The 20,432-nt window shown below is 35.9% G+C and overlaps 1 protein-coding gene across 12 annotated transcripts in view; it reads right to left on the reverse strand.

Moving 5' to 3' along the window:
* The window catches only part of ST7 (suppression of tumorigenicity 7), a 230,052-nt gene that overhangs the window by 178,001 nt on the left and 31,619 nt on the right, over positions 1-20,432 (reverse strand). For 2 of the 12 annotated variants that reach the window (XM_031674192.2, XM_031674189.2), the window contains exon 1: positions 4,016-4,425. The exons of 9 other annotated variants lie outside the window; for them this stretch is intronic. In XM_031674192.2, the coding sequence (XP_031530052.1) occupies positions 4,016-4,037 (22 nt within the window). In that variant the 5' untranslated portion in view covers positions 4,038-4,425. Of the gene's footprint in view, positions 1-4,015; positions 4,426-20,432 lie in introns of those variants that run through there. One more of the 12 variants, XM_031674188.2, reaches the window with a different exon arrangement.

Genomic DNA, 20,432 nt, shown 5'->3' on the forward strand with positions numbered 1-20,432 from the left:
TTATATTGTTCTTAGAAACACGGTACCATACTCACTATTATAACTGAGAAGATGTCAGTTCCAACTTAATGCATTCACCAGTTTTGAAAATAAAAGGCAACAGCTGAACTTTTGGTGCCCATCAAAGACAAATCACATGGGGCATCACATGTACCTCAAATACTTTCCAGCGTCTAGCTACCTACCCAAAGTGATGTGGTCATGCAGAGAATGGCAGGGCAGACTTGTGGGCCAGCCACACCAGAGCTAAAGAGAACCGACATTCTGATAAACAGGTCCACCATTTCCCCATCACCACTAAGTTCACAAAATATGACTGCTCCAGGACTTGGGTGATTTCTTTTTCTTTTTCCCTCTCACAGATACACTTGATGTTCTTTTTAATATATTACGACCATAACAAAATGTTGGGAAGAGGGATTAAATGACACTATTTGCTCCAGGGAGCAAACTGTTTTTCAAAAGGTAAGATGTTGCTCTCTTCACTGGACTAATAAGGCAGGTGCTTTGGAAGACACATTAATGTGTTAGAGCAGGGCACAATTCCCATCACAGCATACCTTAAATGGTACCCTTGAGGCCTGAAAAGGTTAAACATGGAGGGGAGACAGGAGAAGGACTGAGCCAGATAAACGCTAATTGAATAAATATCCATGTACTTGGAAGTATTTACTCTTTATAGAGAATAACTGGCTTTATGAGGAAGAATGTAACCAAATGGCAGCAGTGCAAACCAGTTTTCCTTACTCTACAAAAAGAGAAGATGAAATTTTTCTTCATTTATAAAATTCTAAGAGGAAATGAAAAAAATTTAATTTTAAAGAATTCAATTTATTGATTTTAAAATATGAACTACCATTAAATCAAGAACCCAAAACATGCATCTATAATGACCATTCCCCTCAATTTCATTTTTAGCACTTTCTTCTTAAACCTAAATTATTCTGACCACAGACTAAAATTGCATTTCCTCAAAGCAGATGAAGAGCAGACATACTACTCCCATTTATAGACATGGGAAATTTCAGTAAAGGAAAAGCTCAGTGAAATATATCAAGATGGTAACAGAGTTACAGAAGCTATACTTCCTGCTTTATACTAATGATTAACCTACACATAACATAGAACACTTCCATTTCAAAGTGAGCTGAAAATAGTCTGTGGCCAATTTACACAACTATGGGAGATTCAGATACAGTAAGTCAGAAGAAAATGAGACTGGCACTGCTGGAGCTATTCACTAAAGTGATATCAGAAGATATTCACTAAAACGAGATCAGACAGCACTTAATTTTGTTGCCATAACTATGTAAATCTTAACTTTGATAAACAAGGTTCTACTCTTCCAGGTAAATTTTTTGTCATTTTTAAGGCTCGTGTGTGTGTGTGTGTGTGTGTGTGTGTGTGTGTGTGTGTGTGTGTAGGAGGGTTTTTTGGGGTTTTTTTTGGTATTTAAATCAAGCAATATTATCTTAGTGAAACAAAATGTGTTATAATGTGTAACCCAGGTTACTGCAGATTCTTGGAATATATTCCTGGTCTGGAATATAAAGTCAACTTAATCAATCCAGTACTTGAAAACGAAGACATGGACATTTCCATTGATGTTTCCTTTTCTTATAGGCAAAGATCAAGGAGGAAAAAAAGAAAATTTTAAAGAGCCATTTACAAGTGACTGTATGGCAACAGAATTCAGAACAGTGATTACCTTTTGGTGAGGAGGAGAAGTAATATTGACTGGGGAGAGTCATCCCAAGGGAACTTTCTGGGTAATAGAAATGTTCTATATCTCAAACTGGGTAGTGGTTCCATAGATATAAACATAGGCAAAAATTCATTAAACTACACACTTTGACTTATGCATTTGATTGTATGTAAGTCATACCTCAATTTAAAAAGTAAAAGCATCCAAGTAAGGTACTGCAATCAGAAATCAAGGATAAGAATCATGAAATCAGAATATGTTAGAAAAAAATGGACCTTTCCAGGATCCAGCACAGCACTGTACATAGAGTAGATAGCAAAACATGTATTTATTGTAAAAATTTAGTAAGAATATCCTAGGTGGTTTGGAAGATTCCTTCTAAACTAATTAGAACTTCCAATGTGACTATTTTTCTGAATATTCTAAAGATAGACAGTCTCAGCCTATAAAACAGCCTCTGAAGTGTGGAAAATAAAGCCCTAGAAAGCTATGCCTCAAACCACAAAGAAAATACACTTGTCTTAATTCTGAGTGCAGAGTCAAGGAATCTCCTTATCTAAAGAAGGCACTCCATTCTCAATACTTTACAACCACTGACAGTACAAATCTATGATCTTCCAATGACAAGCAAGAAACAAAACTTAATACTCAGCAAAGTCAAAAAAAATGTCAAAAACATGCATGATGATGTTCTGGCTTCTGAATGGTATTCTGTCCGTGCAGCAGTCTGGTAGCTATGGAGACCAAAAGCAATCAGCAGTTTTCAAACATAGCACATAGCACATGGGTGGTATTACCAAAAGATCAGGTTTATTGATTAAGAAAGGCTGTGTCTGCTTGGTAAACCTGGTCAGACAATGTTAGAGTCCCTATGCTAGGAACTTAAAGATTCTCACACTGAGTTTCAACTTCCATTTTCAACTAAACAAAGTAATAAGACTAATATTCCTTTAGTAGATAAATATTTCTGTACATACCTAGGCTCCTACATAAACAAAATTCCATGACTGAAATGAAACTGGAAGGTCTTTGCCACTAAATCTGTTTCTATTTCTTGGGTGACAATAATTCTAAATGTATCATTATGTGATTTCAAAATTGTTTAAAGTTATTGGAAAATAAAATTGCCACATGATGAATGGGACACTACATCTCATTGTTATTCTATCTTGACCTTGATAAGGCAGTATGGTAATTTCAGAAATGGGAAGCTTCTAGGGGAAACAATAAAACATAATCAACCCTTTAAAAAAAGCCAATCAAGAAACAAAAGAACTGAGGATTATTAGCTCTCTTGAAATACTACAATTATGGAATAATCATCAGCTGTGCACAAACAGTTACACTGATCACCAGAGATCAGAAAGAAAAGGTTGAATTATACACTCCTAAGAAATGTGTTTCATAAATTCCTGTCCTAACCCCCTCTTCCCACAAAGATAGTGTCGTACAAATGTTTAATGTTCTACACCAGCAGGTTGAGTCTCTTTAGAAATTCTGAACTGTCACCTTTGCTTGTGGATAATGACAAAATATTCTGCAGAGCCTGAACAACTGCACTGACAAATTATATTATTCTATATTCAACATTAAATAATCCTCAAATTACTGAAGCTGGTCATCATTTTTCAAATACCCATTTTAGCTGTCTACAAGTGCCATTCAGCCCAGCCCCTTGTACAGGGCCTGCTATGCACCAAAGCAATTTCATTGTATAAGTTTTAAGACAGACATCATGCTGTTGGACTGTGACACTAGCCAACATATCAAAATTGAAGCCACTGTGTAAAAAAAAAATCCATCTTTAAAAATAAAGTTTATTTCTTATCTTTAAATCTGCATATAATATCTATCCCTATCTTTCTGTATAAATATGGAGGAAGAAGGTATAATGACAGCTATTTCTCCTTTTGGATAAAAAGATGTAAGCCCTTTTTCCCTTCCTAATAGACACTATCATCTCAGGTCCTTCCACTATCTATTTTAGGGTTTCGGGACCTTTATAGAACCCACAACAACAGATCAGTGAGAGACTTGATCCCAACAATTAACACATTCTAGGGAGACTGCTTAGATTCCTGTCTTCCTCCCTCTTGGAGGCCTGGTTTTGACCACACTGACATCCCTGGCCTTAAGGATGAATAACCCAGTTAAGGGGCAGTCCCTTCCCTGAGACCAATTTCTTTGCAATTAGAGCCAAAATACAAAGGCTGTGTTAATGACCTAAGGCAAAGTGATATGAACTCCAAGCCAGTGAAACCATGACAGCAAGCAGATTTCTAAACAGCAAAGTGAGATCCATTTACTTACATGATGATTCAGTGCCAAACATGGCTGGCTCCAGAGGCTGCTTTTAAAAAATTAGAAGAATGGAAAAAAGAAAGGAAGGAAGAAAAAATCGAGGAGAGTGTACGTGTGAGAGCAGAGAGATGAGCTGCTACACAGCAGAGGTCATGAAGACAGACAATGCAGTCCAAGCTGTGTCCAGCTGCCAGATTCTCCTCTTACAAGCTTCAGTGTTCTCCCGTGTGATTGAAAAGCAAGGTCTCCTACAGCACCAACACCCGAAGAGCTGCTTTTGAAAATCCAATAGGGAAAGGCAGGCCGACGTGGCTCTTCTGGGATGCAGTGAGGCAGGACTAGGTAGCAGCAGGGGCAAGACTGGGAGCAGCAGCAACAGCGGATACTGCAATCCCCAGCCCTGTTATAGCAGTAAGACAATAGCAGGGCTTATGCATACACTGGTGACGTCAGAGACACTGCACAGGCTGACTGCGCTGCTTGAGCCAGAGGCTCCAAGGGCTTCAGGGGAGCAGGCAATTCAGAGGGGAATTCCTTTGTCAAAAAATACACAAGACCAAGAGCCACATATATATATTCACCCTCCTGACAAGATATTCATTCTGTGATACCAGACACTAAAAAAAGACCTCAAGGAAATTTAAATATTGGCTTTATAGCAACCAATCACAAAGACAGCATGCAAATCAGAGTTTTTGATTTTATACACCAAGTAGAACTTTTCAAGGGAATTAAGACTATAAGAAATGAGGAAAATTATCTACCTTTTAAAATAACTCCAGAACTCATTGTTTTTTTCACTAGGCTTGTGGTAGACTGACAGATCAGGGGCTGCACACTCCATCACAAATATGTGAAAATATGAACACTATTTCACACACATTCTGTGCATATAAATTCACGAGCATGTGTAACAGTAAAATAACACTATAGGTGCTTAGAACATGGCTTGACACAGTGAGCACTCAAATGTTACTGAACACATCATTAGTTATTTTGGAACTATTATTCAAATATGAAAACCATTGCTCTAGGAATATACTCATGAACACATTTCTCCTATCCCTTTTCTTCTGCCTTATTTTTCTCATTTTGCCTCATGAGAATTCTTGTCGCTTTCCAGAGTAGCTCAGTCATTTTAAGGCTGTGTGCACACAGATGTGTACACCTGTGTGGAAGTGGGCATTTATGGCCAATAAACATGTTTCTTTTTTATCCATCCACGCAAAGAAGATTTTATTATTTTGTTTTTTGATTCGCTTGATAAGTCAGTCTTCCTAATTACCTCTACTCTTAGAAATCTGTTTTTTTTTTAAGCTAGACATGTACAGACTTTCACTGGAATGTCTATCCAACACAAGCAAAGGAAGTTTTGTTCTAATGTTTTAAAAATACTGAAATGCATAAAAAGTATGTGTGTGTTTTTCAATAATCTCACTTTTTAAATCATGTAAACTACGAAGTTCCAGAGCTCGTTTCCTCTCCACCCATTCCTCTATGATACATACTTTTTCCAATATTTTCTTAAGTTTACAGACATGTCCTTATATAACAAAGTTTTTAAACATTAAATTCTAATATGATTGTGGAACTGCAAATTACCATCTAAAAATATCATTAATAGCTTTTCTGGTCAGTATACTTCATCCTTTAAGTGGTTGCATAATACTCCATTGTATAAATGTAGCATAATTTATTCAAGGTAATTTGACCTTTATCTTACTGAAAATGCTGAAGAACCTGCAATGATGCTACATAAGAACAAATATTTTGTTGCAGGAAAGGAAAGAATAATATCTATTCAATGTTTACTATGTGCCAGGTATTATTTTGAGAACCTCACATGTATTAGCTTAAAATTCATTACAACCCTGCAAAGTAGATATAATTATTACCCACATTTGATAAACAGTGGTCATGCAAGTTAGTAAATGATAAGCTGGGATTCGAACCCAGGCAGTCTGGTCCCAAAGCATATGCTCTTAACTACTCTCCCATAGTGCCTCTCGAAACATGAAAAATTAATCACCAGAAGAAGTTTTAAAGAATTCAACTAAAATGAAAGGAAAATAGAAATCAACTGAAAATGTGGAGAAGAAAATTCTTAGAAGAGAAAGGTCACCAGGAAAAAACTAAAAATGACAGAAAAGACTATAGCGAACACTACAAAAATTAAGAAAAATGCATCCCTCCCAAAATGAGCAGTTCAAGTCAACAACCAGTGGAGAACACAGGCCGACTTCAGAAATATTGCAGGTTTGGTTCCAGACCACCACAATAAAGCAAGTCACACAACTCTTTTGGTTTCCCAGTGGATACAAGAGATATGTTTACACTATACTGTAGTCTATTAAATGTGCCACAGCATTACACCCCCAAAAAATGTATATACCTTAAAAATACTTCATTGCTAAAAAAATGCTAACCATCATCTGAGCCTTCAGCAAGCTGTAGCAGTAACAAAAGATCACTGACTGCAAGTCACTATAACAAATATAACAGTAATATTAAATAAAGTTTGAAATTATCATGAGAATTACCAAAATATGACACAGAGACACAAAGTGAGCAAGTCTGTTGGAAAAATGATACTGACAGACTTGCTTGATGCAGGGTTGCCATGAACTTTCAATCTGTAAAAAAAAAAAAGGCAATTTCTGCATAGAGCAATAAAAGGGAGCTCAATAAAATGAGGTCTGCCTGTACCAATAATGGTGTTGAGATATAACTGTAGGAGGTGGGAAAGGACAGTACACTTCAAAAGGGTTGAAACCAGAATATTATCTTACAGAAGATCTATTTTAAATTGCATACCAGATGTTGCTCATGAACAGTCACACAAATGGGGACAGATGTGGCCATCAGAAGGGCAAATCGAAAAGTAGAATGAGAAAATGATCCTTGGGTTAGACAAACCGTCAGCCCTCCATAATCATGAGTTCTGCTTTTGGAGATTCAACCAACTGCGGACAGAGGTATTTGGGAAAAAAAGTTTCAGAACATTCCTAAAGCAAAACTTACAATCGATGCACACTATTGGCATAGCATTTACACTGTACTTACAACTACTTACATAGCATTTACATCGCATTAGGTATTATAAGAAATCTTGAGATGATAAAATATACAGGGAGGATGTGTGTAGGCTACACACAGATACTACACCATTTTACATAAGGGATTTCAGTATCCGTGGACTAGGGGTGGGGTGGTCCTGCAATCAATCCCACTATGGACACTGAGGGACTACTGTACTTTCCACCAGAAGCCATGGTCTATATGCCACTGCTTGCCAACTCATTGATGTAGCTCCTTTTTTCAGTTCATACATGAGGGTGTATATGTGCATATATAAATGCATTTTTCTGACTGCCTGTATTTATTTCTTGGCACACACTTCTAAGAGTAAGTTAAAGGTGGCATTATTGTTAAAGAAGTCTGCTTTTCAGATAACTATAGCAGGATCAATATGTTAAAACCATCAGGTCTCACCTGCCAGCAAAACTGGACACACATGCACACCTCTGACTCCTATTGAGGTTTCTATAACATCTAGAGGCTTGAGGTATTTCTAAAGACTTTATAAGGTTGGGATCTATATCACTGAAGACCCATCTTTGACAAAACAGATTCTAAAATTTTAGTTCATTCCCATTCTCTCATCTAGGCAGCTGGCATGAGCTCAGAGAATGAAGACACATTTTAATGGGCCGCCAAAGGAAAATGTAATGAAGGAAAGCAAAGGAAGAACAAAACTGACTGATGTCCTCTACGCCCCTCCAAAAAAATCACATGATACATTCCAAAAGCAAAGTGATCTCTGGATTATCAATTGTGTCTAATTATGCCTGCCTGCTTGCCTGCCTGACTGCCTGCAACCCTGCCCATGACCCTGCCCTTCCATTAGTAAAGCAAGAACTAGTAATTTTAAGAAATAGCAATGAAAGAAAAGATCAATATTCAAAATAATGTAGTGGTCAAAATAATTATTGTTAAATTAGAATGCTGCTGATAAAGAAAGATAACAGTGTAAATCTTCCAGGAAGTCAATAGAAACTTTCAGAAGAAACCCCATAAATTGACTCAACAACTATTTCCTGGGAGCCTACTGTTCTGCACTCTAGGGATACAGCCATGAACAAACTTTCTCCTCTATAGAGCTTCTATCCTAGTGGGTGAGACGGACACACAAAGGTGTAATATATCAAATGGTGGTATGTGATGTAAAGAAAGACAAGAGAAATCAGTGGCTGAGGAGTGACTGAATGGGAGGGTTATTTTAGGTAAAACTGTCAGGTAATGCCACCCTAAAAAGATGACATTTCAACAGAGACCTGAAAAAACTGAGGGGAAACCACATGGGTAGCATGGAAACCACATGGGGGAAAGAGCTTTCCAGGAAAAAAAAAATTAAATCTGTTCTTGAATCATCAAGAATCAGTTTTCTATTGGAAGACATCCCCTTCAGTGCTATGATGCTGTCATTAGTACAAAAGTGGTTGTGCTAAACTGTGCTGACAGCAAAATAAATTCTCTTTTTAATGCAAAAGAACTTACTCTCCCATGAACTGAAACCATGTCTTCTTCTCTTCAAAGTTTAATTAACTAAATATACCTGCATTTGCAAATATGTAAATGTTTATCAAAATCACCATAGAAAACAACATTCAAAATAGCTTCCTACCACATAGGACACCTAATTTAGTTAATGTTATCTATCAATGTGGTAAGAACTTAAACCACATATTGTCTCCAGAGTACATACAATAATTCATTTTGGAAGTGTCATATCTGCAGTTTCTCTGGAGCTGTCTCCTTTGTTCACATTAAAGTTTTATTAGTATTCCTCTTGATGTCTATTTAGCATGTTAAAGTCATGTGTCTTTTAGAATGCCATCTCTACATTTATGAAGTATGACTTAAAAACAACAGAGAAGTGTTTTATTGGCAATATATAAACTATAGAAAAATGAAAATAATCAATGATTCTATTCTTTAGAAAAAAGGAACAAATTTATAATTAAAAGCATACTCATGGTAAAGTTCCCTGGTAAGATTTTAGAAATTTGACTTCTTTGTATATGTCTATAAGGTATATTCCTTTCTACTTCAACATAGTACCACGCATATAGTAAGCCTTCTAACTGGTAAGTATACTCTGTTCCAGAGCCCTGGAACAAAACTCTGGTACACTAATGTTATAAGGAAAAGAAATTCAAAATCTAAAGAGAGAGAGATACTAGTATAGTACTCACTTTAAAGGAGCTCTAAAATAGGGGGGAAACATGGATTTATAGAAAAAAACATATTTGGAATAATTAATTAGTTTTAAATGTTTTATATTCAAACAATATTCACCACAGAAGTCCTTTACATAGCAAGCACCTAAAAGTTACATTTTAAATTAACAATTTCACAAAATTTTTATTTTCACACTATAATTAGCTATCTTACAAAAGATCCATCCATGGATTAAAAGGATCATGCATAAAGAACACATAAGTAGTGCTTAATTTAAATGTATACTGGGATTTTGTCATTATTCTGGGTATGGAAAGTAGGTCTCTGCCCTGGTGGAAAAATCTTCCAGAAGTCTTTGTTGTTCATTTAAAAGGAATCTGTCAGAACACAGTGTTACCATTAGCCAAAAATTCAAATTTAGGGTAATATAATTTTGAATTAGTTGCACAAATTTTGGGAATCCCCCCATTTATTCATCAAGCCATATAACCTTAGCTTTATTCTTGTGCTAATTTACTACTCAGTGAAACTAGAAACTGAGAACAAGACTATGCAGTTTAAAAACGGAAGAGGCCAGTTACACTCAGAAAATTTAGGATAAAAACTGAAGTTCTCCAATTCATTTATTACGTCAACTTCATCTAAAAGTTCAGCCACACACACACACAAAACCACCACCACAAAGCCAAGAATGTTTTACGGTCTTGTAGACTACGGATATTTTATCCTCTCTGTGACATAATCTGAACTTAGATATTTGTACTCTAAACCCTCTGGCCCAGAGGGTAGAAATGTGGATTAATTATGGGTTGCAGTTTATTTTAAGTCCGTTTGAGTAGGACCCAAACTGAAATAGAGTAAACAACAAGGGTATGTCTGAGAAATTCCCTTAAGCACTCATCCTAAATTAATCACAATTTGTACACAATAAATTCATACATACTCAGAAATAAATTCATGTATCATAATTTTCAACATAAACTTATGTACAAACAAAATCAATGTAATTTTTAAAACATTAATTCAAAATACTATATTTTAAGTAATTCTATTCAGCTAGAAAGTATTTTAAAGTTAATTTTACCTGTATAGTCCATAAAGAAGTAATAGGCAGGGAACCGGGTATTTTCCAAAGTAAAACTCTATCAGACACAAAATGAAAAGGTTCCCTGAACAGGCAAGCCGTTCTGGGGAAAGCCTCCTGCCGTGTGACATCAAGCACACACACACTTCTCCTTATCTCGATTCAAGTTTCAACGGCCATCACTCCGCTCTCCTTTGCCTGTTCTTTTAAAATCATCCTTAGAAAAGTCTTTCTTAGAAAAGAACTGTTATTTCTTCCCATTTCATTCCTGCATTATTAGTTGAAAACTAGGGAAAATATTACATGAAAAATATGAAAAAGAATATGAATATGAAAAAGAATATGAAAATGAATATATGTATATTCATGTATGACTGAAGCACTGTGCTATACAACAGAAATTGACACAACATTGTAAACTCACTATACTTCCATTAAAAAAACTAGGAAAAATAAATTCTCTTTTTTCTGTAAGTGAAAAGAACACAAGATATCTATATTTCATCCCAGTACTCAATGTTTTAAATCCACATAACCTGAAAGGAGTTAGCGTTCAAATTTTTAGGAAGAATATAACATTGTCATTATTGTTCAATATGATAGCATGCACACTTGATCCATCTGATACACATTTAATTTATAAGCAAACCTAATACAGGTGATGGAAGAACAAATCCTTTACAGCATATCTAAAACCTTTAACGCATTTGTCTGAGTCCTGAAACAGACATCAGATGGAAAGGACATATGGTCATTCTTGAGACAGACTGTATCTGATGTAATCTTTAGTGTCACATTGCCACATGCCCTGTGCCATCTTTTCCTTCATTACCAACTGTTTTTTATCTTGAGTGTGTCCTGGCTAAAACTTTAAAGAAACTCTAACAATAGCTACTTCATCTTGATACAACAATTCTTTAGACCTTGCACAGAGACAAGATACAAATGCACTTAAAATTTTATCAGCTTTTTTTTTTTGTTTTTGAGCAACCTAAATGGTTGGACAATTTCCAATTTAGAGATATATCAATACTCCCTGAAACTGCAGCTACTTTGAGAAAGATAAGGTATTGGTTGTTTTGAGTGGTTTTACTGGAGTAGTGGGATGCTTTGTTTTGCTTTTATTTTGCTACTTTCCTTTCTACTGAATAAGTGTTTCCATAAGATAACCACAAAATTGACAATACAATATGATTCCAATTTTTAGTTCAATATCAAAAGTATGAATAGTACAGAAATCTAAACATTCTGGGCTCAGTATCATCATTTAACAGATCTTCCCAATAATTTTATAAAAGTGAGAGAGCATCATTTCATTCAGCCATTTAGCCAATGCTTCATTACCATAAGCAGATCCCATTACACCACCATTCTGCTAACAGTCAAATGCTGTTAATTCTCGTCAACCTCACCTGTCACTGTTGCTAAGCAGCCCTGTCTCATTTCTCAGCCCTTAATTCTCTTTATCTTAATTCAGGGTACGAATTGGGGAGCTTTCCACGAGCTATAAAAGTTTGATATAGTTTATTCCTGGTAATTAAAATGTGCAAATGGTAAAAACATTAATGCCATGATTGGTTTAAAGTGGTAAGCTCAGAATGCCTAATACTAACTGTTTTAATTTCCACACAACTTACAAGTATGTGGAAACACTGATAGCCTTTATCAGATGTCACATGAAATGACATTATATGCCTTTCACAGTTTAGTACTGTTAGCACGAATTTTTAAAATTTTATCTAATCATTTGAGCAGCATTATTTTAAGAGCAATTTTTTTATCCTTTATATTTTATAATTAAGTCAGATATTTTAGGGAAATGCACTTTATTAACAAAATAATAATAACATAATGAAAAATCCAAGTTAGAAAGTATAAGATGGATAGATGGGTAGATGGCTATAAAACCTACAATCTCCAGATAAGTGATCTGCCAAACCTCAGAAAGCCAGCAGAGTGGTTGAGAGCCAGGTTTTGCGTCAGAGAAGGCTCAGGTCCCACTTTAGCCACTTCTTAGCTGGATGATTTTAAGCAAAATTTTTTAATCTCTCAGAGCCTCAACTGCCTCGTAAGTTAAAAAACAAAGGGCCCAGACCATTGCCTGGGACATGATAACAGCCAATATGTAAACAGCACTTTTTTTTTTTATAATCTGAATTTTATTTTTTTAACATTTTTTATTGATTTATAATCATTTTATAATGTTGTGTCAAATTCCAGTGTTCAGCATAATCTTTTAATGTGGACCAGGCATTGTTCTCACTCATGTATTAACTTATTTATAAAACCCTCACAGCAACCCTCATTTTATACATGAGGAAACTGAGGTATGGAGGGTATATAACTTAACTAAGGTCACACACTATACATAACAGAGTCAGGATTCAATCCAAGTAGCCTTGCTCAGAGTCTCTGTGCTTTACTCACACACTGCCTCCAGAGAGTAGGGGGTCAATAAACAGAGCAAAACAAGAAAACTCTTTTCCAAAAACCAGGTTCATTCTTGCCAATAAAATCAATACTGCAGTGTGCCAAATATTTTAGTTCAGAGCTTATAAAAATTCTCTCTTTTTGTAGTTTGTTCAATTACAACATATGGAAAAATTAAACAGAGAAATGGAACAAAAGGGATAATGTTTAAAGTCATTGTGATGGCTTAAAATGAGAGTTGCACCAGCCAGTTAAACAGAAATAAGTACTCAAGCACAGAAAGCTACAACCATAAAAGGACCTGTACTATGTACTATTCCCCACACTCCCAGCAACCACTAAGTCCCTCCCTCCCTTCTTTTCAGTTTCCAAATGTCACAGTAGACACCACTTGTCTGGCACCTAAAGAGTCTGAGCAGTTTCCTTTGAGTAACTTCAAAGCTCACTCAGGAGGAGAGCACCTTCAACTAGATCCCCCATCTTCCTCCCCAAGAACCTTCTCTAGCCCCACCTTGCCCTCAGCAAAGGAGACCTACTAGTATGTCTAGATGCACCCCTTGGACACGGCAACAATCACATCACTGTCCTTCCCAACACATATTTCCAAGTCGCCAGAGTCAGAGTTCATCACAGGTCACCTGTTCCAGCCTGTGGCCCAGGGACCACTGTCCTATGTGCAACTTACTGACTCAGGAGCAGCCCACACTGCACTCTCAAACCCTCCTCCAGATTTGTGCTACAATTTACCCCCTTACAGTTCAAGCCAGAAGAAGCATAGTCGTTGAATCAGCAGACCTCGGTTCTTGCCTCAGTACTGCCACTCATTACCTCTCCGACCTGGCATAAGTCCTGGAACCCCCGTGGGTGTCTGTTCACTCGGTGGCAAAATGAGGACGTTGAACTGGATGATCCTTAAAATCTAGTCCAACTCTAATAATCTAAGATTCTACTTTAAACTGATTACAGTTGGATGAGAAAACTCAAGTAACTCTCAAGGAAGTTAACTCTTCCTCTTCCTCTAGCCCACACTATCCCCTCTTCCACCCTGCCAGGGCTTGGGAACAGCCCCACCTCAAAGGTGGGAAACCAGGGAGCCAGGGTGTACTGTCCAAATCCAGTGCATGTACGTTGAATGGCTGATTCCTCCAACTGTTTTCAGGCATTGTTCCTCTCTAGACAGGCCCCAGTAACTCAGCCTGGCGGTGAGTAGACAAACACACTCATAAAAGACAGCAGAAGTAACTGTTGGAGGTTCTGCCTGTTGGAGGTTCATGGCCTGGTGGGTCACACCTCTTAGGACAGCAAGGCCTGGGAGCTTCTGAAGGGGACCCCTCCTTCCAAAACATGATTGAGATAGCCTGGACAGGGAGTGCCAACTTTTCTTTAGAATGACATCTCAGGGGCTGAGACATAGCTCTCCTCTCTTTCCCTGTCATCACTTTCCTACCTGGAGTAGTTCCTGCTGAGTGAGTCTTCAGCCCTTCACCCTCCCCAGAGAATGATATAGCTCCCACTTCACTTTTAACTCTGAAACCCATTTACCATAACTTTATCATAATATCTTACATCATATTTTCAACTCATACAGTAACTCACTTTATTGCGCATTTTAAAACCCCAACCCCAGGGTTGGATTATAAATGTTCACCCTGTTATTCCAGAAATGATAATATGGGGTTTTCCCTCCAGTCTGTATCTCACCCTCCTCATCAACAAGTCAGTTAAGTCAAAATACCTTAGTTATGCCTCATTCCAACTTCCTCTTTCTCTAAGTCAGAACAAATGTTACTAAGACGTCACTGCTCTCCCATGCTTCTTACCACCCACTCCAGCCTGCATCCACCTCATTATTTTCTTTTCATGTTCTGCCATCCTTCTTTGGCCTTGCTTATGGAGCCGCCAGGTTACTTCATGGCCTATTCCATAATGGGAGAAAACCCCACTGCAAAAAGAGCTCTCTGACTGAAGAATGACAACAGGAGCCCAACTCCTTCCAAGAGTGAGCTCTACTTCCTGTACCTAAAAATTTTTAAATAAGCTAAGACAGAAGAGCATCAAGCACCAACCAGGTAACCAAACAGCCCTGTGAAATAAGAAGGGAACTGTTCAACTCAATGCCATGACCCAGACGAGTACTGTACATTCTCTAAGACAAAGTGAGGAATCATCCTCACCAAGTACAAAAGCGTTGAACCTGATAAAAGATCTACTTTATCCAACTCCAAACTCTCAGGTAAGGGTTATTTCTAGATAGACACTTCTCTGTTATGCTTTAAAGTAATGGTGGCAATGATTCAGGAACCAAAACTCTTAGTGGCTGCAAAACTCATACCTCTTACAAAGTAGCAGGGCCACTCCCTTTTTACATGAACCCCAAGAGAACTGATATCAAGTCATTCCAGCTGGAAAGTGGGGGTGGGATGGGGCGGAAATAACTTTTATAAGAGGTAGAATACCACTGGTGTTTCTACTTTTCAGAAGATTATTGTACAAAGAGACATTGGTTTAAATGTTTTAGGCTAACCAATTTTTTAAAAAGCATCAATTAACCTTAATGTAAAATTAAGAGTCATGAGAAGCATGACTAAAGTTATTGAAATGCCTGGTGAAAACATAAAAGATTAAGAATTTCTTCCCACAACAATGGATCTAACAATAAATATGTTTGTTCATTTTATACTTTGAAAGTGAGGGTCATTTTATATGCATCTGAATCAAAGCTCTAGTGGAGAAATCACAAGCAAAATCCAGGTATCTATAATAAACAGAGAGGTACCCAAGCCAAACATATCTATCTGTAGAAAGCTTCTTTAGAAAAGTCACAGACCTTCCTGTGTGGTTTTGGTCTGTTCACCTGGCTGACAAAAGGAACCACTAGAAAATAAGCACAGGAAGTCATGAAAAATAGTCATGAATGGACTACTGTGGATTGTTGCAGTGGCAAAAAACAATGAAAATCCTTCAAGAAATGTGGTAGTATTCAGCTGCAGTTTCTGGTAAGCAAAGAAAGTCACCATTTCCATGGTACTCCAAAACATAAACTGATCTTGATATTTGATAACAGGGGCCAGCACTCTTTCTATAAAGGACCAAACAGTAAATATTTCAGATTTTGTGGGATTATCCAGTCTCTGTCACAACTACTCAATTCTACCATTTTAGTGCAAAACTAACCATAAACAATACATAAACAAATGCGCATTTGTAGCTGTGTTCCAGTAAAACTTTATAGACTGTGAAACTGGATTTCTCATAATTTTCATGTATCATGAAATATTTTTCTCCTTTTGATTTTTTTCAACTATTTAAATTATTTTTTAAAAAATTGCTAGCTTGCAAAAACAGGCAGCCCTCAGACTACAGTCCGTCAACCCCTGTTTGATAATCTTTACTGTAGTTAATTTGGCTTTCTCTGAAAGAACTGATTTTCAATTAGGTCTCTGCCATTAACAAGACTCAGAAAGGTAATGAATTCTATCAACAACTTGCTTGATGGATCAGGGCTGGGAATTCAAGAAAACTTTCACCCCAGTTTCCTTTATTTCTAACGATACTATGAGCAACACCTAGTCTTGATAGCCCACACTACCTTGTTTACTCCCAATCGGTTAGAATTAGTGGTAAATGTTCAATCAACTTGTGAGAAATCAACTACATTCACCTAGTAACAAAAACATTTCCAACCCACATACATCTATAGCCCTCAAAAATTCTATAGAAATGGAAATCATTGGTTAAGATTTCCAAATCTCCTCAATTATACTATAAGCCAGGAGACCTTATACAAAGTATACTCATAGTATAAAACACAATTAACAGCTACTTTGGTATGAGACATTCTCACCCTGTTGACCAACAGTAGCTGAAGAGAATTCTTGAGAACCAAGAAACATCTATTTCAGTCCTAACCACATAGTTAACTACTTTGGGTAGACATTTCACAACAGCACCTCATTTATGAAATTAAGAAGTAGGTTTAGATTATTTCTGTGGTTTTTTACCTCTAAAATGCTAATAATGAGCTACACTAATCATGATATCTGACCTAGCCCACTGAAAGTTTCAGCATTTTTCACTTTTCATTATCCCTAAGAAGCAGAAATTTCTCCTCTGCTCTCTTATCTCTGGCATTTTGAAAGGTCACTGAAAATATATTTCTGATCAGGAAAATTCCTGCCTCCTTCAAATCATCATCTTAACACAGATATAAGTGATTCAGAGAAAACATACTGCAGTATAATACTTGGAAAATGTTTCTAGAGGCAGATTATTTGTGTCTGCTGCAACCATAAACTCCAAGTTGTGGAGCTTCCCCATAATAAAAGCAGACAATCAGGTTCTTCAGCTACCACAGAAATTTTTCCTTAAAATTGCTTCATTTTTCCACGATAGTCACTTCTATGACCACATGAATCACACTGCAGGCTGCCTCTAGAATCAAGCAGACCTTGATTTAGTCCCTGCCATTGCTACTGTAAACTGAAAGTTACTCACCTCCAAGACTTATTTTCCCATCTGTAGAACAGGAATGCTGTTCCTGGTAGCAATGGAAATAATATATACATAATGGTGCATAAATATTGATGTCTTCAGGAAGACATCTGCAATACATTGTTAGGTTTGGAAAAATTACTTATAAAAGCAAGAGGAATACTATGATAGCACTTTAAAGTTTTGCTTGCTTTTTTATTTTATTTTTTGTTTTGTTTTTGTTTTAGGGGGTTAATTAGGTTTATTTATTTATCTGGTTTTTGTTTGTTTATTTTAAATGGAGGTACTGGGGATTGAACCCAGGACCTCATGCATACTAAGCACACCCTCTACCACTGAGCCATACCCTCCTCCCATAGTTTTTTTTTTTCCTTTGAAAAGCATACAGTGTGAAAAAGGGAAGAAATTGATACATGCTACAATATGGATGAATCTTGAGGACATCATGCTAAGTGAAATAATGCAGTCATAGAAAGACAAGTACTGTATGATTCAATTTATATGCAGTATCTCGAGTAGTTAAATTCATAGAGAAAGAAAGTAGAAGGGTGGTTTCCAGAGGCTGGAGGGAGGGAAAGGAGAACTGTAATGGGCAAAGTACTTTAGCAAGATGAAAAGAGTTCTGAAGATTGATTGCACAACAACGTGAATGTGCTTATTAACACTACTGAACTGTACACTCCTAAACTGTACACTTAAAAACCAGCTAAGATAGTAAATTTCATGTTATGTACATTTTACCATATTTTAAAAAATTTTTAATACATTTTTAAAGTAAGTTTCAAAACACTTTCAGAAAGTATACAGTGGATATCTCTGGCAATAAAACTACTGATGATTTTCACTTTCTACTTTATATGTTTTGTCACTGTTGTGAAAGTAGAATGAGCTCACTATGAAAAACATGCAATCAAGAAAAAGGGTAATTTTTATTTTACATGTGAAGTAAGTCTAATAGCTTGAAAGCTGTGAAATCTATCAGCTAAGGGTCCAATTAGTTTTGAAACACATTAAGAACAAATACTATCACTAGGAACTATACATATAATTAGGTTCAGAATGACTAAAAGAATGATAAAGAACTGGTAAAAAGGAAGTATATTTCTATTCTCAAATTTGTATAGAAATACTAATTTTAAATGGCATTTATGCAACATTTATTTAATATTAAATTTGAATAAAACAGCATATAAAAAATTAAAATTTAATTGTAAACGCCAGTGCCTAGTAATGCATTTTGAATGAATAAGTGGACACACCTAAGTAGAAAGCAACTCCTTAAATCTCAGAAAATGTACAAACCATTCAGAATGGATAATTATATTACACTGCTATCAACTGGTGCGCCATTCCTAAAACAAAGGGACAGTAACTAGGAAAGGAACGAGTGCATTGCTGAAACTTTAAAAGATGTAAGTCAGAGGGTGACAGTCTTAAAACGCTTTTCTCCTCTGAAAGTTTTACTATTTCCAATAAAATATGGACACTGTCCTTTTAAAAGGGATATTGACTCTGCTATAAATCAACTATGAAAAAGGTATAAGGTGGGAAAATTACTGAAATTAGAGCAAGATCTACTTTTGAATCCTGCTTTAGGCAATATTGTGTCTCAAGTTTTCTCAGACATGAAACATGTGAACCTCTCAACAACCCATTACCCATATGTCATGTATGAGAGCACCTTATAAATGGTAAAATGTCAAGAGTTAGTATTATTTATCATTAGTAATTAAAATACTAATATTGACTTTTGCTTAATAACACATCACTGAAACATTTCTATTTATGATCTATGTACTTGTTTATGTTTAACAAACAAAATGCATCAGCTTTTTGAATATGTTAAATGCCTAAAGACAAGAAAATAACAAATATCTGTCCTCTGAGTTATTCTTTATATGGTTCTCCATCTTCTCAATTCAATTCAGCTTTTTCTTCCCAGGCCTTTTTTTTTTTTTTTAAGCAGAAACATGCCCTACATACTTTTCATGAGCATAATTTATTTTTAAATTGATGTCTGGGAATTCAGCATACTGTATCTTAAAACACTGCTCCATGTTAGTCATTGTTTCCACAGCCCATCAGCACTTAGGCAGGAAGTGTAACAAGCAAAGAAGGAACTGAGTTTCACAGAGTCTGTCAGTAATGTCTCATAGCATTTCATAAAAATCTGATCCACATAACTAATCATGAAAACCGGAAATATTTTTACATTAATGGTAACAACCAATATAAAGACACAGAGGAAAAACAGGGACCATTTATGACTCATTACCACAGAAATACCTGAAGGCAAAGTGGATTGAAACTGGGGCTAGACTTGGGATCAGCAGCTTTAGATTTTCCACTCTGCACAATGTTAAAATATTATACTTTATATTTACATAATATGAATCACTAACATTAAAAATGTGTCATAATAAATCATAAGCAAATAACAATCAAATAAACTGTGAGAAAATTTTTGTTACTCTGTCAACATTATAATGTATTAACAAATAATTCTCTTCAGTGAAGTTAGATTCAACAGAACTATGTCTTGGCATTTCATTGAGAATGTAGATTCTAGGAATGTGTGTATTTCTTTAAAAAAAGTATACACTGAAGATAGACGATATAACAATGAACAAAAAACAAAGGCCAGTGAATTCCAGGCATTATACAGTAGCAAAACATGTAAGTAAACTCATGTTTCAAAAATATCTGAGGAAATAAAAAACATATTAGGTTCCCATATACTACTTAGCTAAAATACTCCTAATTATACTTGAATCAAGTCTTCAGAGAAATACAGATTAAAATGTCATAAATGTTTTCTTCTACTTAAAACAGCCCATGAAAAATAAGTCATCTTTCTAATTGTTTACTATAATTTACACTTTAAAAAAAATTAGGTACTGTTTTTAAGTTATTCTAAAGCACCCGTCTCTAAAGCAGTACAAGATAAAAACAAAGGCTCATAAAGATTTCTTAACCTCAGACATAAAACACAAGTACACTAAATGTAAAAGTATAAAAAAGAAAATGTTTTATTTCTATAATCAAAAGTCTATTTTCAGATACTCACCAACTAGAATCAATGCCTATTTGAAGACAGATTTCTTAAAGGTGAATAGATTATTTAAGTCATTTCGGGGATAGTTCAATGATACTTCTACATTTTCCTCCCAGAACACAGAA

The sequence above is a fragment of the Vicugna pacos genome, chromosome 7 (assembly GCF_048564905.1).
Source record: "Vicugna pacos chromosome 7, VicPac4, whole genome shotgun sequence".
Classification (NCBI taxonomy): Eukaryota; Metazoa; Chordata; class Mammalia; order Artiodactyla; family Camelidae; genus Vicugna; species Vicugna pacos.